This window comes from Indicator indicator, chromosome 15 (genome assembly GCF_027791375.1).
Source record: "Indicator indicator isolate 239-I01 chromosome 15, UM_Iind_1.1, whole genome shotgun sequence".
NCBI lineage: Eukaryota > Metazoa > Chordata > Aves > Piciformes > Indicatoridae > Indicator > Indicator indicator.
In genome coordinates, this window is record NC_072024.1 from 6,930,102 (window position 1) to 6,956,976 (window position 26,875).

Consider the following 26,875-nt stretch of genomic DNA (forward strand, 5'->3'; position numbering starts at 1 on the left):
ACTTCAATACAAATTTGTTGGGTGTGTTTGTCTGCTGTGACTGATGTACTTACCAGGTTTATTTAGTGGGTTCAGGACCACTGATACTGTAGAAACAGAATTTCCTTCCTCAGCATTTGTTGAAATAAGTTTTTTTACTGGAATAATTAACCAAGATACCCTAGCAGTACAGGTAGTACTCAGTAGTCCTTTTGCTTAGTCAGATGTCAGAAACTGGGACATCTTTGATAAAGAACAGGACTAGGCTGTTCTGATATTCACACTTGCTGGTTCAAAACTAGCTCAGATAGCTGTTACAGAAGCACTTTACTGTGCTGTCCTTTTGGCAGAGCAAGGAATAAAATCCCCAGTTCAGTACCTACATCATCTCAGCTCTGTGATCCTACAAGGACTTCAAGTGTGTTTTGGCTGTTAGTGAGTGGACACTGTGCATATAGACACTTAGAAGGGTGTGAGAAGGGCAGGAACAGCACTGTCAGGTATCACAGAACAGGGGCATCATTAAGGTTCTCAAGACATATTTGAGTATTACCAGAGGGGAAGTTGATGGACAATATGGGGCATTGATGGAGAGGACAGTAAAAATGAGAGGAAACAAAGCTGGTGATCCTAAAAGGTCCTTTAGGACTATGCATCCATACCGGAATACTATGAGTTGGAAAAATGAACTGCTTTGGATAAGTTACCAGTGTAGCTTTTCTGGAATGACTGTGCATATTTAGTGAGGAGGACTTAATTGTGAGGGATAGTAGGAGGGTTTTTTTCATGTTTTTCCTCATCCAGGAAACTGAGGAGCAAAACCAGTGGGTTTCAAGCTGTGAATGCCATCTTACTAGCAGACACACAGAGAATTCTTCGTGTGCTTATTTCTCTTTTGCTGGCAGTTTCTCCATCTGAAGTGGCTTACAGCAGAATAAAGATAAAACAAATGGAAGAACATTTGAGTAGCTTAATGCAGTTATTTCTAATGATAAAAGATAAGTCTCTGTATGGGGACCATTATTTCTGTCAAAGAAACAGTTAAGATGGATTTATTGCTTGCTGTGTTTTTCACTTGTGTGAATTTCCATTAAAAGAGATACATTGATGTATGTATTTCCCTTTGTTTAATTTTGTAGCAAAGTCTGTGTTAACACTATTGGGTCAGAAGCCTGTAACTGCCAATTTCTTTGGGTTTTTTTTTTCCTTTGTTTGCTTTCAGTGTAAGCTGTTGAATTGGCAGATGACAAAAATCCTACACTGCTAGCAAAAACAACAGAAGTACTCCATGAATATAAGTCTTGGAGCTTTCTTTGATATTTGTTTAGGGGGAAAAATTCATTTATATAACCTATCATGCATGTAACAAAGTGCTTTTGATGGTGAAAATAGTTTGATAAATATTAATAAGTGTTTTTCATGCTACATCTGTACAGCATGGCCTTTGTTAAAGATGAATGTTCTGTGGAAATGAGATTCTATTAATGTGTCATTGAGGATGTTCATGTCTAAGGTAAAGAGAGCTCTGAGCCTGCAGTTTTACTCTAGCTTTGGCTTGGTTTAGAAATTTAATGAGTGAAAGCCTGAAGAAGAAAAATAATACAGGTGTTAGTTCATGGTTAAAAAAAAAAACAAGCGGTACAGTAGAAGAATATTATGTGTGATTCATACCTGATGGTTGACCAGGTAAGATCTAGGTCCTTCCATGACAGATTTATTATACACAAATATTCATGAATAGTTTTCTGAAACTGCAATCACTTACATTAAATTTGATCCTATTTTAATTTCAGTCTAGTATTGGTTACAAATGAAATGTATTTAAAAAAACCCACAGAAACTCCATCAGCATCAGAAAACCAAAGAAAGAAAACCCAGTGCTTATCAAAGCATACAACTGAGACTCTCTTTTTTTGTGTGGATGTTTTGTTTACTGTTTGCTTAGGTATCTTTTCCAATGTCAAGTAATTGACAATTTTCCAATGTCAAGTAATTAAAAAAAAATTATCACCAAAAAAATATTTTCTTGATTAGTTGTTTTACTTGAGTAACTAGAATCAAAGACTAAAAATTCTTAATTGTAGCTGACTTGTAGTTGCAGAGATCTGTAAAGTGCTCATGAACATGTGCACATATGCCATGTATGTGTATGAATAAAATACATCAGAAAGAAAAACTGTTAGATTTTTCTGGATGCGGCATTTAAAGGCGCTTAAATCTGTCTGGTTTGCATCGAGAAATCAGTTATACATCAGTCAGCAATTATAATCTGGATATAGTACACAACAAATTACTTAAATAGGGAAATGAGAAGTATAGTCTTACATTTACTTAGAACATTTTAATCTAATGAGGTGTTTGCCTGTGCAAACCCATAGAAAATAATGAGTCAGTAAATAGGCAAATAACCAGTTCATTCTATATGCAGTTCTGTGACTGATATTTTTGTAGGAATATTATGTCTCCTAGCTAGTCTTTTGTATCAGCGATTTAATATAGTCAGGCTTAGCTACTTCTTAATTCATTTTACAGCCAGAGTGGATGTTGACATTGATGAGAAGTTTTATATTTACTTTTTAAATGTTCTTTATTTAGCAGTCATGTTTTGATCATTTTCAACATACATTGGCTTGAAGTTGGTTAAATTCAAACCTTTAGGGAAATAATGTGTGTAGAGCTAATAACATTATAAATTAAAATGATGGCTAAGGATTGTATTTGTATTGCTCGGCTTTAAATGAGTGTGTGCTACCAGACGTTGCCTTGGGTCCCTAACCTGTTACCTTGTTCTATCGATCATACTTTCAGAAGATTGAAAGTAAACTGAAGAGATTACTGCAGACCACCTGTCCAAAACATAGAAAGGATGTATCAGGAAAGGTGTGTCCACCAGGTTGAGGGAAGTTCTTCTGCCTCTCTACTCTGCCCTGGTGAGACCACACCTGCAATACTGTGTCCAGGTTTGGGCTGCCCAGTTCAAGAGAGACAGAGACCTGCTGGTGAGAATCCAATGGAGAGCCACGAGGATGCTTAGGGGACTTGAGCATCTCCCCTGTGAAGAGAGACTGAGAGCCCTGGGGCTGTTTAGTCTGGAGAAGAGAAGACTGAGAGGGGATCTGATCAATGTCTATAAATATCTGAGGAGTGGGTGTCAGGAGGAGGGGGCCAGGCTCTTTTCAGTGGTACACAGTGACAGGACAAGGAACAATGGGTTCAAAGTTGAACATAGAAGATTTCACCTCAACATGAGGAGGAACTTCTTTACAGTGAGGGTGACAAAGCACTGGAACAGGCTGCCCAGGGGGGTTGTGGAGTCTCCTTCTCTGGAGACTTTCAAAACCCACCTGGATGTGTTCGTGTGTGGACTATCCTAGGTGATCCTGCTCTGGAAAGGGGGTTGGACCTGATGATCTCTTGAGTTCCCTTCCAACCTCTGATATACTGTGATACCTTCACAGCTTATGGAAACTTCATTTGAAGCAAACACAGAAGTTCATCCTGTGACAAGATGTCCTGTGTAGATATGCTTGCTGTAGTTTTTCTCAATATAAGATTTAAGGAAAACTTGCTCTTCTCTGCTGGGACTCAATGCTGGCACTTCAGCTGATCATATACTGGAAGCAGCAATAGTCCCTAAGCAACCTTTTCCTTCTCCCTGATGGAGCAGTCATAATATTTCAGGAGCTCCAACTAACTGTAATCGCTAAATGCCTGTATGTTGTTTCTTTTCTTTCCTTTTTATTCCCTTCAGTTGTTTGTTTCGATGCCAAGATAAACTTTGATGACAATGCAGAATTTCGGCAAAAAGAAATATTTGCCATGGATGACAAGTCTGAAAATGAGCCTATAGAGAACGAAGCTGCCAAATATGACTTAAAGTATATAGGACTGGATGGAAATATTGCTTGCTTTGGTAAGAACAAATAAATCCAAAAGGCGTTTGAAGACAAATTCATACTTGTTCAGTGTATAGGCTTTGTTTACATTCTGACATCCAATCCACCCCTGACAATATTTCAGTCTGTTTTGCTGAGGTTGTCTGTCCTTCCACAAGTTCTTGCAAGAATGAAACTAAAATTGCACTGAAACTGCAGTGAAGACTTCTGCAAACAAGAAGGGCACATATGGTGTAAGAGAAAAGGCAGGTGGAGGGAGAAGCCTGTGGGCTTTCTGTGTTCTGAATTGTTAAGCTGATGAATTGATCTTTCCAGTTAAACCAAGGAAATTATCAAAATTTGATCATTAATTCCCAAAGATAAGCCTGTGTTACTTCAAAGACACAGTATGTGTGTAAAAACGTGATATTCCCATTTGCAATCGAATATTGAACTTCACTTTTCTTTAAGGAAAGCTGCTAAAAACAGTCTGGTTGGCTGTTAAAAGGAAAACTCAAGGCTTTTCTTCTCCTGAAGTTTCTGTAGAACAGAAATTACTCTTGTGTTTAGAAGAGATAAGTAAAAAAGCCAGCTATGCTCCAAATATATTTCCTTTTGTACAGATTCTTTCAGCCAGTGCAATATTTTATTGTGAATCTAATTGGACTAGGCATTTTATCTCAGCTTGGTGAGAAAATGACCAGCATTTACATTGCTTGGATATGTATTCTAACTACAAGTCTAGACAATACTGGTTATGTGTTGCAGTTGATTCACTTACAGTGAGACTTGAATCTCGATTAAAAAAAAAAAAAAAAAACAAAAAACAACCAAACAAAAACCAAAGGGAAAAAAACACAAAGAAAAGCCACCACAGCAACTAAAAAAAACCCACAAACACAAAAACACTCAGGAAGAAAACAAAGAAAAAATCCAAAAAACCACGACCACCACCAAGAAAAACCAAACCAACCAACCAAACATCAATCAATCAATCAAACAGAACAACAACAAACAAAAAACAAAACCAAAACCAAACAAAAACCCCACAACAAAACAAACAAAATCCCAACAAAAACAAACCAACACACCCAAACCCCCAGTCAAAACTCCAAACATTAATTTGCAACAGTGCAGTGGGGTTTTTTTAAGTACTGGGTATCACTTTTAAACTGCAGGTGAGACAGAAGCCTTACTTTGTCCAGCAATAGCAACTTTCTGGGGACAAATAATCCTCACTTATTTTCCTTTCTTAAAGGATGTTCATGCTCATGGGAACATTTCTAGACTGGTGCAAATGCAAAATAAAAAGCAGTTTCTGGGTATCTGTGCCCAGGACTTCACTGTCTGCTTTATAGTAATACAAAGCATCATTGACTGCAATCAGAGTGATGGGAGGAAAGCTTAAAGATTCAATTTGTCTTTCACATATCATTGATGAGATGACTATTCCCAGCAGCTCTCTTTTTTTTTAAATCAAAAGTCTCTTTTTTTTTTTAAATCAAAAGTTTTCACATTTCCACAATTGCTATTCCAGTGCTTGGAAACAACGGAAGATGCACATCTGAGTTCTAAAATTGATTAACAGTCATAAAGGAACTTATTTATTACTGTCTATGCAGCCATAAGTATTGGCCTATTTAGATATAGATATTTATGTAACATTTTGAGCTGTGTTATGTGGTTGAATTTATATGTTTTAAGCCTTTTCAAAAGTCCTATATCCATTAATGTGAAATATAAGCACTTGATGTTTACAATTACAGTCAATGGAGCTGGACTTGCAATGGCAACATGTGATATAATATCCTTGAATGGTGGAAAGCCAGCCAACTTCTTGGATCTTGGTGGAGGTGTGAAAGAAGCACAAGTATATCAAGCATTCAAGCTGCTGACTGCTGATCCAAAGGTAAAGATGTTGGGTGTGGACCAGAAGTTTCCCCCATGTAGCAATACAACTGCCTTACAGAACTGTAAATAGTGTGCTGAAAAAACAGAGATGATTAGATGAACACTGAGGACCAGTTATTAAAGGGGCAATCTGAAAAGAAATTTCACTGTGAACACGCTGAACTGACATTTCAGTTCTTGATCTACCCTCACTTAGGTTTGCTGGTCAGTCTTGAATGGAATGGGTATTTTCTCAGAACAATTCAACACAGGAGTGCAGATGTGGTAATGAACTTTAAACATCTGGCTCCTAAAGTGGAATTTGTGAAAATATTTAGATGCTTAAAATACCATTCCTAACACTCTAGTACCACAGTAGAGTGAGAAGGAAAATGAGAATTGAGCAAACAGTTCATTCTAAAGGGTGATTTGTACTCTTTGAAGCTCAAGGTTTCTAAAATATCTGATTCCTCACTGCAGGATAGTCTGTGTTTAATGAACATTCACAGGCTGGAATCATAGCCTCGTAGTTTCCAACACTTTCTTTTGCAGATGGAGGTGCAGTTGCTCTTTTCTTTTTGAATACCAGGAGAAGACATTAAGTCTGTGTGTATTGAGTAGAAGTTATTTCTAGAGATGCATGCTAGCATGCTGAGGTCATTGGTCGCCTTTGCAGACAGAAGTAGAATATATCTACTGAGAGACTATTGATCAAGCGTAGGCATTGGAGTAGTGCCAGCTGACCACCCCTGCCAAAGCAGAGTTCTGCTTTTGTGTGTAGCCAGAATGTAAGTTGCTGTGTTGATTTTACTGATGAAAATCTGTCAAAGGGCTTTGATCATCTTTTGTATCTTCTGCACTTGAAGCATCTCTGCTGAAGCCCGAACTTCAACATTTTGCTTCTTTTTTTGTGACTTAATCTCTTTTACCTTTCTGTGCTTCCATCCATTTTCCTCATGTTCATTGTCTGTGATATCAGCTCCTCTGAATACCACCTTCCTGTGAAAATTGTATCACTGTAATTGTATATCCTGTGCAGCAGTAAGTGACAAAATATTGTGACTCTTCAAATAGAGGTGGATATTGTTTGCAGCAAAATTTCCAGGCAAAGTCAGGAGGAAAATGTACAGCACAAAATAAGCACAGATTGACTTACTGTAACTCTCCTTGCATGATTTTAAGGCATTGAATATCTTGATGGCTCAATTGTTCTAGAGAGTCATCTGCAATATTTAAAACATTCTTCCTGGATCTTCTTGCACTCCCATCGACCTGGGTCGTACTGGCCTTTTTTTTGTAGAGGTGTAGGTTTATGTTCCTCCCAAGAGCCAGAGGAAGAGGCTGTCTCCTTCTGCTTAGTGATCTTATAAGCTTCAAGTCATTAACATGCCTAAAACAAGATAGAGCTGGAGAAGTAGAGAAGTATTATATTTTGCCTAGGGCATAAGGGAGGCAGGACAAGACCTTGAGGTTCATGCTAGAGAACCTGGTAGTTTCCTTCATTTTCTGGTGCTACTAGATGCTGTGCTGCTCGTCTTCATTTGTGTGAGTTTTAGCTATTCACAAGGTGTTACACAAAGATCTGTTTGTGTGTGAGTTGTTCTTCAGTGCATGCTTTGTGTGAAGATCAAGGTTTGGCTGAGATGTAATTTAGTTCTGAAACTTGTTGTGGTGGGGAAGCAGGTGCAGTAGAGTCTTAGATACACAACTTAGCTGATAATTATCGCTATGCTAAATAGGTTCTTCTGTCTGCTGTAGCACAAACAGCAGGTATTAATTTTGATGATGAATCTTACTGAGTTTAAACAATTTTGAAGCAGAAAAGGCATTTCAGTAGCTCCCAGCTATATGACATCTGGATGCCCAATATTTGACTTGTAAATATATCCTTCTTCTGTTACATGTTCTGCTTATATGTTGCTGCTTCCACCAGGGCTAGTGAAGCTGTGCTAATTTAGATAGTGGGGGCAAGGAAAAGGTAGCATAGAAAGGACCTGAAATGGTCATTTATTCTGTGTCTGTTCACAGCTGTAGCTCTGCCATTCCTGGCTTTGGCTGAAGATGCAGAATGCTTAAGCTTAAATGCATCACAGCTTATCCCTTGCTAATTTGTTGCCTCCTCTCTTCCTTTTGAATGCCTTTTATAATCTTTTCTCCATCCACAGGAAGAATCACAGAACAGCTCCACTGCATTTTTCTTTGGCTTGTTCTCTTTATTGCACTCCAGGAAAAAAAAAAGGAATTACTGCTTAGAGTCCCACTAGAATCAGTTATTTGGTAGGATGCAGGGGAAAGAGGGTACTTCTGAAAGCTTCTTGCTCCAGGGAGTGTAGTCCATAGCAAACCAGGATGCAGGTATGTAAGTGATGGCATTGTTGGCACACATTGTGTTTTTCTAGAGATTTAATACTGTTGCCAATTTTTAAGTCATTAGCATTAATTCTTTTGAGCTTAGCCTTGCACATGACCCTTTATACCACAGCTCTTATCCCTGAAAGGCTTGCCAGGTTTAAATGAGTCACTTCTGAGCTCGTTCCAGTCCTTTGGGGTTGACTCATTTTGCCTTTATTTTATGCTACTGTGACCATCAGCAATATTGTTTCAGTTCCACAAGACATCAGGTGAAAATCTTCTCTTAATGGTGACTGATGAAGAGGATGTCTCAGATTAACTGGAGATAGGGAAGATATGATGATATCTCAGTACATAATTCTTACTGCTCTGCAGCTGAATATTATATAAGTTTACTAGCTATTAAAAATACATTAGTTTCATGTTTTAGTCCATTCAGAAAAGCTAGTAAATGTGCTCTTTCCTGATACACCATGTCCATTAGCTCACTAATATATGGTAAAATAATTGAATGAATCCTCGTAACTAATAGTAGGCTTCCAAACCCAGGAGTCATTGCAGTTAATGCAGCATTCACAGTTTGTATCTGGTCTGTCATTTCCCTTTAACCTGATTCCCACCTTGTTTGAGAAGATAAAAATTTACTTTTGGGAGATGGAGGGGCAAGTAATTGTTGTAAATGTCTCCAGACAACATTGAACCTCTGAGGAAAACTAAGCAAACAAATGAGCCTGCAAGGCTGTTGTGCAGAAATGTGGTGCTGACAGTGTTAAGGTCATTGCAAGAGAAGTCGTCTTCCAGAAGGAAAAGTTAAATATCACTTTGAAAGAGATCTCTTTCTCTCTCTCTGGTTGTATTTAAAATGTCTATTTTGTAGTGAAGCAAAAACCAAACCAACCAACCAACCAAACAAGTAAAACCAAACCAAAAAACAATACAGGTATTTCATGATTTGATTTAGTGAACCTGGGGATATTGTTTTTGAGAAAAATGAAGATCTTGACTGTTTTGCTGCTGGTTTAATCTGGCTGTTGTCAGTGTCTATAATTCTTTCAAATAAAATTAAAAAAAAAAAGAGAACTTTTTTTTTTTGTTGTTGCAAAAGGTTACCCACTGGCTTTTGAATAGAAATGCTGTCTCTGGAGTCAGTAATCCTTTCATACTCTGCTGGTCTTGTTTGCAGTCTGCCATATCCAATACTTCCTAGGTCAGACAGGTCACGGCGATGGTTCCGAATTCCTTTCTTTTCACTATCTAAATTTCAGACACTTTTTCTTCCCCCCTCCTCCTTCATGCCTGTCCTGTTTCTGTGATTGATTGCCATGTGTCTGCTGTGTAGGAAATTAGCTGTCTTCCCTCTTTGCAGGTAGTACCAGGAAAGGGGAAGATTCTGGGTTTTGAAGCTGCTGGGAGGCTCTGGAGGAGCTTCATTGCTCCTCTTTGTCCCACAGTCAAGTAGAAGAGGTGGTTTCCTTCAATATTTCAGGAGTTCTGAGTGATTCTTGGTTCACCTCAGCATGTGTGAAGTGCTGTTTCCATCATCCTCACTGAAGTCCTCATCCTTGAGTACTCTTACATCCTTACCAAGCTCAACAGCTGCTTTTTTTCATTCCTGCTGAGGATCTGGACTGTTACATTTACCATATGCTGACTGCCTGTAGGATTCATCAAGGTTTTGGAAAGGGTAAAGCTGAAGAAAACCAGTCTTGTCAATAAATCTGCAGTCTAAGGTGCTGAAGCTTGGTTACACTCTTTGCCCCCTGCTTTGGCCTGGAGTAGTTCCATATGTCTGACATTCCTAAATTCCTGCATTTTTTTCTCTAGTCTTTTTAATACACTTTGCAGAGAGAGTCAACATCAAGTTTCAGATATTGGGCTGGCTAAATCGTGTTTTTGAGGAGCCTAGTGGGTATGAGAGCCTATAATGAGTAAGCTCTTGGTGAGTTGTATTTAGTGATTAGAGTTAGGCATAGGCCAGAAGCACCTTACCTACAAGCTGAAGGAATCACATCCTCTACCTTTTTCTCCCATGAAGTCTTGATAGAATAAAAATATTTAAAGATTGCTGGTATAGGAGAGTTGCCCATAATGCTGGTCTAAATGGTATGTGTACCAATGAGATGTGACCCAAAAGTAGGGCTACATAGTCTTTCCTCAGGCTTTTGGCTGCACACCATCCCATTCCTTTGTCTCCCTAACAGAAGCTAAACCCCTAGAAATAGGAGTAAAGCAAGCCACCTGCAAGCAGGTTTGTTATACCATTGACTGGCTCTAATCCTGAACTTAACAGTTGACTCCTATTAGAAAGTGGCAGTTAAAGGCCAAAACTGTTTCTTCTTGTTCTGCTCTTCCCCCTAAAGCTGCTTTGACAATCTTTTTTTGAAGCCTGTCACTAGTGATATGACTAAGGATTTATCAAATCAATAGATGTTAACAAGTGTTTGCTTGTCATTTAAGCAAAATAGTATTGACAGATTGACAAATATCTCTGGAAAAAATGTCCCATATCGACATCTTTCAACTCATATCCAGGGAATAATTAATTTCAAACACACACAAAACTGAACTTGTTTGGCTTTTTTTTTTTTTAGCTATTCTTTAGTCCAAATTCAAATTATTGTTTTATTAATGTGGAATAGAGATTTCTTATTCCTGTCACTCTTGCCTGCTTACTTATGGCAGATGCATCTCTCTGTCCACCTCAGTGATGGGAAAAGTAATGGCCCTGATGTGTCTTGCCATTAAGGTTGCGTGTGAAGCAGAGGTCTTGGGGCTTTTATTTTCCAGGCATCCAAGAGAGTGAGCTGAATTCTGAAAGGGGTATCATTAAATCATCATTTTGCAATCCACCTATTTTCCAGCAGTGCTTGGTGCAAAGTAATGCAGTTTATCCATCTTTATTATATAAGGCATTTTTAGCACCGGTTTACCCTTTTGGCTTGGGGGATTTTTAGTATTAGTGTTTTTAACATTGCAGTCCATTATGTGGCAACATAAGGGATGAAATTATACTGTGAGGAAGGATTTAGGATATTCTTTTCTCCTTGTATGATTTATTTGGTTTTTGTGTTGGGTGAATTGATTTAGAATTAGGTGAGCCAGTTCAGTTAAGACAATTCAGAAAGACTGCAAACATTCAGGCAGTTTGCAGCATGGTAACTATGTCCATGTGTTACTGGACTGTTGACTGTCACTCTGCAACCTTAAACAAGGACCTCATCCCAGATTTAGGGGCAAAAGGCTCTTTTGAATGTGCTTTATAACTAGGTTTGACTATATAGCTGAGGGTTTTGTCATGGAAGTTGTGCAAATATCTGTCTTGTTCAGTCAGTCTGTGCCTAGTGTTTGATTGTTGGGTTACAAAGCCTAAGCCAAAAAGGGAGTTTGCCAAATAAGCTTCTTAGGAGTTGCCAGGTGCCAGTTCTGTTCCCAACCAATTATTCCCTGTGTCCTTCCCACCAAGCATTGTTTCGAACAGTGTGGGAGAGAAGACAGTGGAATAAGAAGAGAGGAATGTTGTCATATGGCATTCTTGAGCCAGGATTGGGCACCAAGACATTACAATCACATCAAATAAAAATAAAATCATGCTGGAAGCCAGGTTGTGAGTGCAGGAAGTTTGCATGGCTGTATAATGTGATCTACAGAATGTTTGTTGCAGTATTAGTCATGCCAGTCAGTCAAGGCTAGCAAGTCTGTCTTAACTAAGAGGAAGAGAACTTCAAAGGCAACATCCAGAAACAAAGAACCAACTAACTTGATTTTTTTTTCTAGGGCTGCCATTGCCCATTGACAAGAATGGTTATTACTGCTGTTAGTCCAGGGAGTTTTGTCTTTGGAGACATTCAAAAGCCACCTGGATTTGTTCCTGTGTGACCTGCTCTAGGTGATCCTGCTCTGGCAGGGCACTTGGAGTGGGTGATATTTCGAGGTCCCTTTCGACCCCTAACATTCTGTGATTCAAATAATGCAGAGGAACCCTATTCTTACACAGCCATTAGAAATCATTCTGCTTTCCATTTCAAATATCATGCAGCCTTTACACACTTCATTACCCATCTCTTCTTTACATGGCATGAACAGTCTTTATGCTTGTGTGTTTTTTTCTGATTCAAACAAGAGGATGAAGCATCATATGCTGTTTTGGGTACTCTCAGAGCTGTAGCTGAAAAGTTATTGTAGTAAAAAAAATATCTGTTAGAGAATACTGTTCCATGAGTGCTAACTGCTAGTCCAGTGTTCACACCCCTGCATAGCCCTTTACAGCTCCAGCTGAGTATCTGAAAATGGTGGCACTTGAATTTAGTGGATGCTTTTGAAAGCTCAGGTTGTGACTGCTCTGGTTTTCCCCAGCTGTGTGAACTGGGGGTTATAATACCTCCCACAGAAGACTGCTCTCAACACTGATCAGAAATTATATAGTCCATTAAAAGAGATTAAGTGCTGTGGAAATGACCAAGTTATCACTGTACCTTTACTGCTTATTACCAAACCCTATCCAGCTGGCAGTTTTGCACCCAACATTGTTTTTGTAGAAGTGAAATATTAATTTTTAAAGAAAAAAAGTTACAATCAATAGACCTGTTGTGTTTGTGTTGCAATTTTGACACTGGTCTAAGGTGATTTCTAATCAGTCATTGAAGTATGTATACCACATAGGTTTTGGAAGCTGGAGCTTACTATGTCATCTTATCTCCTAATAGAACACAGAGAGTCCCTTATGGGGTGAGAAAATACCTACAGAGAGACTACCCTTTTCTCTTACTTGAAATATACCAAAGTCTCAAAGCCTGAAAGGGGAACCAGACACAAACAGGTAAAGGAAACTTTCAAGTTAACCTTAGTAATCTGCCTAGTGTTGTAAGTCAATGTCTGCCTCAGTAAGGCAAGAAGCAGTAAGGTTTAAATGCAGCAGAGGAATTTAGGTTAGTTGTTCTGAAAACTTTCTGGCAGAAAAGATAGCTGAGTCTTACAGCAGGAGCTTATGGGCTACCAAGTACCACAGGTTTTTAAACACTAGCTAAATCAAAATTCAGCCAAAGTGTTTCAGGAAGAGTTGATCCTATCCTGGGGCAGTGAATGGACTGAAGGTTTCTTTTCCTCTTCCAAATAACAGCAAAGTAAACCTAAAGCTGTGATTAGTAATTGTATATGGGCAATGGTGCCCTGGCTTCTGAAGCTTGTTGAAGATTACTGTCATAGGATGAGAGGGTGAAAGACCTACTAGAGCACAGAAACATCTTGTGAAGCTGGGAAAAGTTGACAAAGACACGTTGTATTTTCTGCCTTAGAAACTTGTACAAATACTTTGCCTTGGAGCAGCTCATGCTTCTTTTATAGATAGTTTAGGAGTTGAGTTTATAGGAGTCATTTAGGAGTTTCCCCTCGTTTTTATTAGCACTGCACGGGTGAGAAAATACAGACTAATAGAACTTTAACAAGGATTTCTTCTAATGTGTCTTTGCCATTTTGCAGGGATTAATGGGAGATGACTAGTCATCTTTAACAGCACTTAAAGTATGGAAAAGGCATTCTTTCATTTCACTGAAGCAGTTTTGCAGACTGATAGCTCATTGCCAGTATTTATGAAAATGTGAGGACAATTATGCATTTAAAATGCATAATTGAATTGTCTTGATTTATAAGCACGAGTAATGTATTTTTCAGGAGCATGTGTTGTATTGAGTCCTAAGTAATTGATATGTAAATATACTTCAACATGAATCTGCCATTATTTATAGGCACTGACAAGTTGAATGCCTTTTGGCATTTTAAAGTTAGCTATAATGAATCTTAAAAACTGGATGTAAAAATAAACTTAGAAAGCAGGAGGAGAACTCGCAGAGATTTTGTAGTCGCCTCCTTTACGGCAGAATAAGGAAAAATCAGAAATATTTCATTAGAAGGTAAATGCTGAAAAATGTATGGAAAAGCCACAAAAAATTGAGCTGTTTGGTGGAATCTGAAATGTTTGTGTGGCAGTTACCCTCTTTGTAGTAGTATCCCCTTCTAAAGCAAGGACAGAAGAGCAGGCATCTCTGTTTCCTCAGTGGACAATCTGCCTCACCCTCTTGAGAGAGCTGCTGGGTGGTCACAGCTTGTTGCATTTTGCTTCTTGTTGGGAGGTACATTAATCAAATCACATTTGATTAATGATCAAAGTGACAAAGGAAATTTTTAAATTGACTTCTTTGTTCACTAATGCTTGAAACTGGAGAATCTGAACTTTTCTGAGCTGTTCACTGATGAGCCAGTGTGGCTGAACTTGCAGTGGGAAGCATTTTAAGAGAATTATGTGGTAATGGTTATGGGATAGTACCTGTCTCTTGTAATGTCATAGTGTGGTGTCACCATCTTACTCCAAACCAGGACCTAAAGTAAAGGGTGACAGACACAGGCAGTAGATCTCCCATCTTGAAAACCTTGCCAGCATCACCTCTGACTGCCTGATGTCATATCCAGCATGTGCAGTCTACTGTGCAGTTATGTTTGTGTGTCTTATCCTTCCCTAAGTAAAAGGAAATGCCATGCATTGTACATCAGAAAAGAGTTTAATCCTTTACTGTACTTTACAAACAGACTAAATTTGGGGAATTTATATGACTCATTTCAAAATTAGTGAAGATTTTAAAAAAAATAGAGGAAGATACTTTAGGAATTTCCATTTGGTAATTCATCTCAGTAAGATGAGAATTTATTATGAATCTGTTTATAGATCATCTCTCTAGCATACTTTCAGAAGAAAGACAAATAATTTGATAATATAGTTAGGAAATAGTTTATTAAAAGAAAAGTTGTAGGTGTCCTTACTTAAGCTCTTCCATAGTGAAACCCACTTTTTAATACTGCTTATTTTTAAGTGGTTTGAGGTATAATGGCTGTCAAGGAAAGTGTTTATTCTTTCCATCAAAATTTCCATCTGTTCCTGATAGGAACAAGTTTACATGATGAATGTATATTTCAGGTAGGTGCTTTTGGCTGCTGGTACTGGGTAAGAAATGCTGCTCTTTTGATGGTGAAATGAGTATTAACTGGTTTAACTTAGAATTTCAGAAGCACCCTCGATGGATGGAGCACAGGTAGATGGAGCATAGATTAGTTGAAGAAAATAATGATAGGGGAAAAAAATGATGAAATTAATGAGTATTTTCCCATCATAAAATCTTTCAAAGACAGAAGAATCAAGGCCCTGAGCTTGCTAAGATTTTAGTGTTTAAAAAAAATAAAAAAAAAGCAGGGGGACAAGAATTTGAAGCAGGTGTTAATATGAGTCTCTAAGCTGAAAAAGTAGAGTGTCAGGTTCAGTGATGTGGTTATTGGGGAAGGAGAGAGAATTTTATGGAAATATACAGATGCTGCACTTGTCTCTGCTGTGACACTTTTGCTCTGGTTTGTGTCCTAATATAGAAAATGTATTATGATAGGTGATCTGGTTCTAAGCTATTATTATTATTAATCCCATATGCCATCTGGAATGACTGGCATAGATCAAGAATAATATGCAGGTCTGGCAAAAATGTCACTTTTCAATTCATTTACATATTTGTAAGAAAAAAAAAATCTGTTGGAATATTCCACCCATTTCTATAGAAATAGCATTCTGAGGTGTGGTGTTTCTTCTGATGTTTTCTGTATTTCACTCTAGGTACCTCTTTTTTTTTTCTTTCCTTTTTTTTTTCTTTTTTTTTCCTTTCCTTTTTTTTTTCTTTCATTTTTTTTTTAATGTTGAAGTAGGGAAAATATTTAGCTAAAGAATGTGGACTTTGTTTTGGGAGCAGGATACATTCTAGTCAGAGGAATGTATTTAATTTATATTTGAATAAGAAAAATATTCCTGGCCTGTGTTCATTCATTCATTTGCATAGCTGAGCATAGGATGATGCAGAGGCTTTGGCACAGACAAAAATTACTTCAAATGTGGCTTAATGAAATAGGGAAAAGCTATTTTGTTCCCTTGAATCTCTATTTTGTTTCAGGTGAGACTGAATTATTTCACAACTTCATTATTCATGCTCCAATTCAACAAGGTATTCAAACCTATTTCAAGTTTTAATATTTTATTATCTATTATTCTGAGTGGATGGATAAAGCTAAAATAAATGAACCTTTTCACTTTTAATGCTTGTCGTGTGCTTAAGTACTTGGCAGATCAAGTCCACATCTACCACAAATGAGTAGTTCTTGTTGCTGGAGGTTTAGTTTCATCTTCTAACAAAAGAACTATTCTGTTACAGGAAGATGAAAATTCATCCTGTTTCTCCAAAGATGTTATTTGTGTTGTACCTTTCAATATTTTGTGGCAGTCTATACAATCAGGTGCTTTCTTAAAAGAGTGGTGTGAAAAGTAGACAGCTTATGTACTCATACTTTTGACAGCACTCTGCAGAAAACATGAGTTACTCCATCTCCCAGTGCCCAGTTCTTTTGTGCATGCAATCTAGGGGTGAGGAGGAATCAGAAGAGTATTGCAGACAGACTCTGTCGCCATCTGACCATGGTTCCTTCAGTTGTACAGAAGTTCAGCTGATTTAGATGGCTCCAATATACCATTCCAGTATGGAGGAGTATTGTGTAGACTGTGCTCTGTGTAAAGCAGCATGAGGGTGTAAAGAACAAGGACTACAGAGATCATCTCTTGATCTCTGGGGAAAACTTGAGGACTGTCTCTGTGAATTTCTTGGATTTTGTGGTTATCAGACTGTTATCTTCATGCACCAAACTTCACCTGTTCTTGAAAAAAAAAACATTATTATGTATTGTTTATGTCAGATACGATGAACACATCTCTTTCAGTATCTGTGGCTTGAATTAAGTGTATATCCCTTTAAATAACTTCTGTTTAAATAACTTCTGTTAATTTTTTTTTAGGGTTCTAGCTAATACCTTTGGGGAGGGAAATAGTTTCCACAGGGTCTTTTGCTACAAAGCTGGGATCTTATGTAGAATCATAGAATTGTTAGGGTTGGAAGGGACCTCAAGGATCATCTAGTTCCAACCCTGCTGCCATGGGCAGGGACACCTCACAGTAGAACAGGTTGCCCAGAGCCACATCAGCCTGACCTTAAAAACCTCCAGGGATGGGGCTTCTACCACCTCCCTGGGCAACTCTGCTTGTCAAAAGTAGATCCCAATTCCCAAGCATTTTCCTACATTTTCTGTTCTGTAAAGCAGAACAGAAATAATAAGCTTTTTTTTTTTTTCCAGTGGGTAGTACCTAAATGAGAACAGAAACTGTCTCTTTAACTGAAGGGGTTTTATTGAAAATCTGAGATGTTTTTAATGGATACTATTGAATTTTCTTTAAGGTGGTAGAAGACCACACATTTCTTCAAGGGAAGAAGATTGACTTAATAAAAAAAAGCTGAAAACTTAGGGTTTAATCTTTTTGTTATTTAATGGGAAAATGTTCAACCGTTTCGAGCCAAATGGCTTTGAAAATTCCAGCTAAAAGAAAATAAGTGCCTGTGTGTGAAAAGACAGGTGCATAATGTCTGACCAAGTAGATTTTGCTAAAATCTGTTCAGTATTATCCAGAAATTTTCATCAGAAAAAAAAAAAAAGAAAAACTTGGTAACATTTTTTTCAAGCTATTAGAAGAGTTGATCAGGAATGAGGTAGCCTCACATGTTGCAAATTTCTGTCATTTGTTCTGTTTGGCAGAGTGGAGCAGGGACTGTGCTACTTGAGGTATTTCTAACAAATAAAAATAATTCACTGCCTCTACAACACCATTTTCTCCTTGAATGTTCTGCTGTGGCTTAAAAAAAAAACTTCTTTCTATTCTTCTTCACTTATATAAATGTTTTGCTAATCAAACAAATAGGGGGAAATGGCAACTGGATGCTTTTCTTTATTTTTTTTGTGCAATTTGCAGTATGTGTGTATCTGCTTATACATGTAATTGCTGCTCTTACCAAATTGTCTGCATGTTTGCACACTATTTTTCATGTGCAGTGTTTGGTCTTGCTGTCCTATAGAAACCATTTCTAACTATTTACTGTTAAGCCTGAGCAGCTGAAAGAGCTGCAGGGCAGCAGATGTGCGTTCTCTGAGAGCAGGAGCACTCTGTTCCTGCTCAGTGCAGAGGAGTAGGCAGCTGGAGTTGTCATGGCAGAGGTTGTCTTGCTCCATCCAAGAACCTCTTGAAGTGTCTCAGTGTAAGTAGTTCAGCAATCCTGCCACTAGTACCATGAAAGTGCATTTCAGAGTAGATGATGTTTGAGGTGACCATGTATTCATTTGATCAGAGACAGGAGTGAAATCCCTGTGATGCCAGCTCAGCCAGATTGAGCTGTATCTACAGACAGGCCCTAGCTGAGGAGGTTGTTGAGCAAAAGTTAACATAAAGCTCTGTCCTTTGACAGAGTAATACCAGCCTTTGTGCAAACCATGGATGGCTCTTGTGTGTGGTAGATTTGGAATTAATAGTCATATTAGAGGAAAAGAGTAAGAGCATCTCATTAAGAAAATACATTGCATGCATGATTATGTGGTGTAGACAGGATTAAAACTTGAAAATGTTGAGGATCTCTTTTTTTTCTTAACTAAATCTTAATTAAGTCATCCTCTCAGACCACTATTACAGGCCTGCAACTGGCAAAAATAGAAGACTCAATTATTGGGTAATAATGAATGAATGTGCAGAGTCAATATTTTATAGTGGGTGCTAAAAGTTGAATGCCTGATGCCCAGCACATTATTTGATTTAAAGGTTTGGGGCTGAAATGCTTGACTTCTCATTGAAGAAATATAAAAGAGCAAATTACTATTTGCTGGAAAGTTACAGAAACCTTATCAGAATTGTTTAGCTCCCACTGCTCCCTGGAGGTTTTCCTCTTCCACCATTGATTGAGTATGTGCTCTCTGGATTGTGAAGGATTTGCTTTTAATCAAAACTTCCATGGGGCCCTGTACAGTTGTTCTGGGTTTTTTTGTGTGTATTACTTAGAGAAAGTCTCAAACACATTTTTGTTTTCACTTAGCCATACAAACTATGGAATTAATTGAACTGAAAAGAGAAAACAAAAGCAATTTAAGCAAAGAAGATGCCTCCATTTCTGTAACATTCACTTAACTCCCTTAATAATGCTGTAAGTCTGTTGAACTTCAGTTAGAAAAGTGGAGGGCTTCAGCCTTTCCTTCCTGCCAGTGGAACAAATTCTGTCTTACCAACCACAGCAGTTTTAAGCTTTTTTTATCAAAGTGCTTCCTTCCTCCACTTACAGTATCAGTGGTCAGCTCTGCCATTCCTTTCTGTCAAGGAATTGGGTCTGTGGCAGTTTTAGTGTATCAAAGATAGTACTCTATGGTTGCACCCTCCTTCTCTCTATTTCCACCTGCCCTCATCTGACACTGCAGCAATAAAGCTTCTTCACTGGCAGAAGACTAAACCTGTAGAAACAGAAATAAATTAGCTACCTGTATTGGCTCTTTACTAGGTCAGATGAGTGGATCCTGGAGGACAGTGCTGGTCCAGATAAATCTCAGTCCTCCATGCCTGCCATTGGTCCATTGTTCATGCCAAACTCTTGTGTTCATTCTTGTACTCTGCGATGCTTCCATCTCTAAGTCCTTCTATTGAGTTCAGTGAAACTTCTTTCTGGCCACATATTGTTCAGCATAATTTTCTCTAAAAGGCGTGTGGCCCATTAGGGAAAATTAATCATTTGATATTAAGCCTTGATGATCTTAGAGGTCTTTTTCAACCTTTATGATTCTGTGATTGATGGGGGTGATGATTTATGTACAAAAACCATTTAGCGTTAGGTTGCTCAGGAAAAAAAAAAAACAAGCCAAACAACAAATTTATGCAGCTGTTGCTGGTCTGTGACTAGATCTGAGCTCTCATTAGAACAGGCTTCCTTTCTTCATTTCATAAATCACAGGTAGTCTGTGTACTGGGAGTTTTGACTCTGATCCAAGAAAAAAATGAATTTTGTGTGTGTGAATATATTTACATATTTAATGTCCTCCAAAAAAATTATAATTAAGCATTAAATGTAGAGAGATTTTGTGGATTTCACTCTAATTAGTGATCAAATGTGCTGTGCTCTTCCACCTTTCATTTGACACCTGACTTGATATTTCATTTATTCATTAGTCTTCAGTGAGTTCCATCAGTGTGTTTTACCATGGAGTGCTCCATAGTGGTCACAATCAAGAGCTAGTCCCCAAACTTGCATTATTCACAGTTTAACTTTAAAAATCAAAGGATTATCTTTGACAAAATTCAGTTGCAATAGAAATCAGTATCAGTGACATGCTGGCATTGAGGCTGCTGTTTTGTACAGTGGGAAGTCTTCTTTTAATGAATTAAGATGAACAATACCAATGAAGATTGTCCCAGGAAGCCAAGAAGAGAATCTTCTCTATTGAATTCTCAAGTGCAGCATCTTGGCATATAAATCAAACCTTATCTAATTGTAGTGCGGACTTACTGGTCAAAATCTTAGCCTCCTTGTTGAATTTAATTACACAGTAGATGAAGAGCATTAAGTATTTTCCTGTTATTTAGAAAATCATGGTCATGATTACTGAATTGCTTGTGTTATTCCCTGAAGTTAGTACAAGGGTATTTGTTTATCACTCGAAATCTCTGTTTCCCACTTCTGACACTCAGTGGTGCTGTGATACCCCAAGAGAAGTCACAATGCCACGCTCAACAGGGGAAGATGATATTCATCAGAAATAAGGTGAACATTGGAATTGAACATTGGACATGGAATCAAGCTAAAAGTACTATGAAGGTCCTGTCAAGAGAAGGAACACATTCTAGTGAAAGTGGTTGCATTATCTCAATTCCTTTTGTGGTTTTGATGTACTTTTATCAGCTGATTTGCCTCAAAATATAATACCTAAAATTAATTACTGTGATATAAAAGAAAATACAGGTTTGGTCTGTTCTTCTTCCCACACCTGCATTATATGTGCCAATGCAATTATTTTGTTACTTTGGTGCCCTGTATTTGCAGAAAGTGGGGAATTGTTTTGGAAGTCAAATATTCCACTCCTTTGAACGCTGGGGAGTTGGGGTTGGTTGGGATTTATTTTTTCTAAAAGCATTTGTCAGGACAGAACAGCTCTAGAGGCTTTAAGTAAAGCACTGATTGCCCTGTCAGTCAGGGTGCTGAGGAACTGGGAACTTCACAGATTGATGCTTGACAGAATAATTAGAAAACTGTCACTTGAAGTAACCACTCTGGTGTTCCCTAGAGAAATGTGCCTGTGCCAAATGTGTGCTGTCCAAATCTAGAGGTTAAATGTTCAGTAAGACAAAACATAGCATGTCACCAGAGAAAATTACTTCCAACATGCTGTGGAAGTGATGCTCCTGAAGCCCCTAAACACTGACTACATAGTTTATTGAGCTTACCTGCTTTGATCTTGTTCATGTATTCAAGAGCTTTTCAGCCCTGGAGTAGGGGTTTTAACTTAGCAATGCACTGAAGCATTATCAAACGTTTTAGATAACAGAGGGTCTTGAAGGGTTTGAAGCAAAGGCTCTTAAAGCTGTAACAATGTTTTCCAGTTCTAGAAAGGTTTTGCAGCAATTCTCCAAGTGTTTTTGAGTACTTTTCACTAAAGTAAATGGAAGCAGGTAGTATCACATGCTTCTTTCTTAATCCTTGGCTCATAAGGAAACTGGGATGTATTTTTCTGGTTTGGGTTGATTTGGAGGCAGCTCTGAGGAGTGCAGGACAAGAGCTGTGACATTTGTCCAGTTTTGATTCATGCCAAGTTTGTGTGAGTGCTGGCATATCAAAGAAATTAGATTCGTTCTGGGAAAGGTGGCCCTTAGTTTGTAACAGCCAGTTCTGGAATTTGGCGCTGGAAAAATCCAAGGAAGATCCCTCCAGGAAGGAATTTTTATGGTATAAAACTCTGTTAGTTCCTGACAGTGGAGATGGTGGTTCCAGCTCTGCTCCAATGAACTTAATGTCAGTTTTATTTACCTATTGCTTCATAGCAATGGTCCAGGAGCTGAGAAGTGATCAGATGCAATGTTTGTTTTCCACTGAATAGTTCAATATGAGGATGTCAGTAACAGTTTTTCCATATGGGACAGTTTTTCACACTTAACCCAATAGGTTTATCTTAGGCCTGCCAGACTTCTGTTGGAGTTTGTCTGATTTGCAGCTTGGAGTTTATTTTAAGGGATAATGGGCTTTCTCAGAAATAGTATTTTACCTGAAGCACTTATGGATTCTCTAGGTAGTAAATACAAAGGATACTGTGAGATTTGAATCAGGGGCATGCATTTTCCCTTTGATTTGGAAAATTAGAGGATCGTGTGCTTTATTTTGTCACCCTGATGCTTAAGATCACTTCATACATGAGAGTGGTTTCCTGATTGCTTGTTATCTGTAGAGCTGAATCTTGAATTGTGTGCTGAATCCTCTTGACAGAGGAAAAACTGCATGAGTAAGTTAGAATGAGTGAGTTATGGACACTCAGATTGCATTTCTCAGTGCTCACTCTGCAGCTGCCAAGACTGTATCTGCAGTGAGTCTGTCAATGAGCAGTGGAAGTGTCTTTTCTTTGAACATTATAGATACTGAAGGTCAGTGCTTCTCTGGATTTAACTAAGAATAATTTTCAAATTTCTTTATTCAGAGGTATAGATGAAACTTCAAAACTGCCATTGTGACTTATTTCCACAAGCAGTCAAGGTCTGATTCTCCTGTCAGTGAGATATTCCTATTAGTTATAAATCTCCTGGTACTGGAGAGTTAGTGCTGTTTTGTGTTCATCTAACTAAAGTCAGAGTGAGTCCTTAATACTTTTCAGCTCCTTCTTGTGCAAAGCGAACTAAATTATTTTTGTCGGTTTGTTTTTTTTTTTCCTTAGCTAATGCACCGATGCAGTTATTTATGTGCACCTATAGTGAGTCTTAAGTAGTGTTCACAGAGCTGTCTGTGCTTTGAAGCCAGCTATTGCTTGCTGGCATGATGACAGTTTGGGAATGTGGGAGTTGTTTTCATAACCTGCAGATTCTTCTTGGGTCTTATTTTCCGATGGCATTTTTGACTGGAATTTTATAGTGCTTTAGATCTTCAGTTTTCCAGGAGGAAACAGACTGCATCAGGGACAATAAAGTAGGGCCACCAAGAAGTTACTAGAACTATCTCACTGCCTTGGTAGAAGATGGGTTGCAGCCACCTCACTAACACAACAGGATTCCTATGTTCACAACAGCTCTATAGCAGCACTTCTTGGAAAAATCCTAGCAGGAGGACAAGAGAAGGCGTCTCATACCTCTCAAGTACAACTGGAGTAATGTCATTCAAATCACAAAAAACATCAGGAATAGATGAGAGAAGGGTGATCTGGTTTTTGAGACTTAGGATCAAAGACACTTAACTTGTTGAATGAGTTGGAAATTTTGGGGATGCTGTTCTTTCTCACCAACTGACTGCCTATAGAGGGAAGGGAAGAAGTTTCTCCCTAGGCTGCATACAGAACAGTGAAGCACTGACTGTTGTCTGGTTAAAGGTAGTTGGTGCAGCTACAGATATAACAGACATTTCAGTACTATTTATTTTGTGGGTTTTTTTTGTTTTTTTTTTTTTATCCAAAGCATCCTTCAGATTTCAAAACTGTGTGTAAACTAACTTTTCACTGGCACAACTTTTCATGTGCTGCATCAGAAACAAAAATGTTTCTGTGGAATCTGATTTCAAAAGCCCATTGTCAAAAAGTAAAAACCCAATAAATGATATGAAGTAAAATCTGACGATGCAGATGCTATATCTTTATGATTATTGTCACTCATGGGGGGAAAATCAATGTAGGACATTTCATATCTGGCATCTATATTAGATGTTGTCACTCTGAGCTCACAGTAATGAAACCTTTATTGTTTCCCACACTGTGTTCTATTAATTTTTATTCTCTTTTTTCTTATTGCACATCCCATTTTACCATGCATGCTCCATACAGATTTTTCTCATAAGAGTTTCAAGTAAACTTCCCTTATCTTTGCTACTTTTCTCCTGTCTGGAGTGTTTTTAAGCTCTACTGTGCCTTTCCTATGCTGAAGTACAGTAAAAGTGTTCACTCTTCTTGTTAATATTTTTTTTTAAGGAAGTGGTGAATTTTGATTGCATTTTTAAAATATAGGAAGACTTTTATTTCCTCCCCTTTGAAATCATTCTCATGTGGGTTTTGATAATTCGGACCTGGAATAAACGCCTTCATTTTCTCCTTCCATAAAACTTCTGTGTCTGAATAAATCAAAGAGGGTATCAAAAAGAGTGGAGGCAGGGGGTGAAAGGGTTGTAGGGAAGTGTTAAAAAAATTATACTCCCTGGGAAGTGGGACATGCTGAGCATTTTGAAGTGTATAAAAGGTGTAAACATAAGGGAGGGAGTACAGTTATTTAATCTTAGTAAAACTGGAACTAAACATTTTTAAAACACAAAGAGCAGTGAATATCATCAAAAAAATTCCTAACAGCAAGAGCTGTAGTGTAAGACTTTGATCCTGAAATTGGCTTGGTATGTGCCCTTCGTAGTGCAGGCAAGGAGTCCTGAGTAGGTTCTTCACTTACCCAGTCTGCATTTCTGCTCATAAAACTCTACCAAAAGGAACTTAATATCTAAAATAAAACAGAGTCCATCTCTCTGGAAAACTTCAAAAGAAAGTAGGTTAAAAGAGGAAAAGTATTTCGTGGCCTGGCAACGGAGTAACTAGAACTCCTTATAGGTATTTGGGGGGGGGGGGGAGTTTAGTTAGTGATCCTGCTGTGTGTACAGAAGGTGGCAAGTGGTAAGTGCTGGTTTTGGAGGCTGTGGCATAATTCCAGTTTTGGATCTGGTGACAGAATCTGGCCTCAGTTGTGTTCTGTCAGTAATTCAAAACTTCAACAGTTCCTCCCTCTTCCTCTGAGTCTTCATCTTTTCCCATACAGGAACCTGTATTCCTAACATCTTCTCATTCCTTCTTTACCCGTTCTCCTTACAGTCCCTGCACTCCAGGTTGCAGCAGCACTTCCAAATACGGAGCATTATACACCTTCCTGGTAGGAAGTGGTGGCTGAGTACATCTCCGTAGTCCATCACCTTGCAGGAGGAGGAAATAAATAGTACTCTGAAAGATTAATAAGGAAACAGGCATGGTGTCTTTTAGTACCAGGGTGTGTCTCGGTGGTTTGCCAACTTTGCATTTTGGGTCTTAGGTTGTTTTGTCTTCAGAGCTGTTAAAAAATCCCAAACAGCTCTGCTTGAAATGGAGAAGCAAATTTATTCAATACATGGGGAGAAAGTCAGTGTCAGAGACTGAAGGGTCCCATCTGGGTCGAGGCAATCCCAAGCACAAATCCAGGCTGGGCAGGGACTGGCTGGAAAGCAGCCCTGAGGAGAGGGACTTAGGGTGCTGGTGGATGAGAAGCTCAACAGGAGCTGTCAGTGTGTACTTGCAGCCCAGAAAGCCAACCAGAGCCTGGGCTGCATCAAGAGAAGTGTGGCCAGCAGGTCAAGGGAGGTGATTCTCCCCCTCTGCTCAGCTCTGGTGAGACCCCACCTGGAGTACTGCATCCAGGAGCCCCTATTACAAGAGGGATATGGACATGCTGGAAGGTGTCCAGAGAAGGGCCACCAGGATGATCAGAGGGCTGGAGTACCTCTCCTATGAGGACAGACTGAAAGAGTTGGGGCTGTTCAGTCTGGAGAAGAGAAGGCTCTGAGGTGACCTTCTTGTGGCCTTTTTATATCTGAAGGGGGCTACAAGAAAGCTGGGGAGGGACTTTTTAGGCTATTAGGTAGTGACAGGACTAGGGGGAATGGAGTAAAGCTGGAAGTGGGGAGATTCAGGCTGGATGTGAGGAAGAAGTTCTTCCCCATGAGAGTGGTGAGAGCCTGGAATGGGTTGTCCAGGGAGGTGGTTGAGGCCCCATCCCTGGAGGTGTTTGCAGCCAGGCTGGATGAGGCTCTGGCCAGCCTGATGTAGTGTGAGGTGTCCCTGCCCATGGCAGTGGGGTTGGAACTAGATGATCCTTGTGGTCCCTTCCAACCCTGACTGATTCTATGATTCTATGATTAAGATCAGGGTCCCAGATTGGATCCTAGAAGGTCATAGATTCTGTCAGTCTCTGGTGCAGAACTTGTCCATGCTGTTTTCCTTTGATCACTTTGGACATTACCTTTTTAAGAGTTAATATATTGGAGTTAATCTTTCTGTTTGTAGCCGTTGTCGCAGAAAGGAAGAGATAAATTTTTGTCCATACTTATTCATTTTCTGTCATTTTTTTTCCTAGTCAACACACAGCACAATTCTGTCTTATCTAAAAAGCAAGCTTTTTCAGTGCTGGAGTAAATTTTCTAATTGAATACATCCAGTTGGCATTCAAACAGCTTGTCAATTTGTGCATGTTTGACAGCTGGCCCTGTTGCCTTCACTGCTAATGCTAGTTCAGGGCTGATAAAAATGGGGATGATAATAGTCTGATATTATGTCTAGTGTTTTTCTAAATAGAATGTCAACATTTTTTCTGAATCTGTTGGCAGTGTTTTCCTCAAAGAAAATGATTGAGGTACAATTAAATCTTGCTTTGTTTGTCATCTCTGTGGACGCTGAACCCTACAAAATATCTTTCTTTTTATTTTGAATGTCAGAGAATTTAAGTTGTGAATGCTTTGTGAAGCAGGTCTTGTTAGCCAGAGTATGGCAATAAGAAAAGAATGTAAAATTTGATGTTCATTAAAAGGAATAAGAGAAAGGGAAAGAAAAAAAGGCAAAGAAAGGCTGCCCTTTAAGTGATTGATGGGCTGCCTAGATCAGGT

General features: G+C 38.6%; 1 protein-coding gene across 1 annotated transcript in view; it reads left to right on the top strand.

Annotated features, from left to right (window-relative positions):
• Positions 1-26,875, top strand: part of SUCLG2 (succinate-CoA ligase GDP-forming subunit beta) — a 132,155-nt gene that overhangs the window by 70,753 nt on the left and 34,527 nt on the right. Inside the window, exons 9-10 of the mRNA XM_054387590.1 lie at positions 3,731-3,892; positions 5,621-5,763. Coding sequence (XP_054243565.1) covers positions 3,731-3,892; positions 5,621-5,763 — 305 coding nt within the window. The remainder of the gene's footprint in view (positions 1-3,730; positions 3,893-5,620; positions 5,764-26,875) is intronic.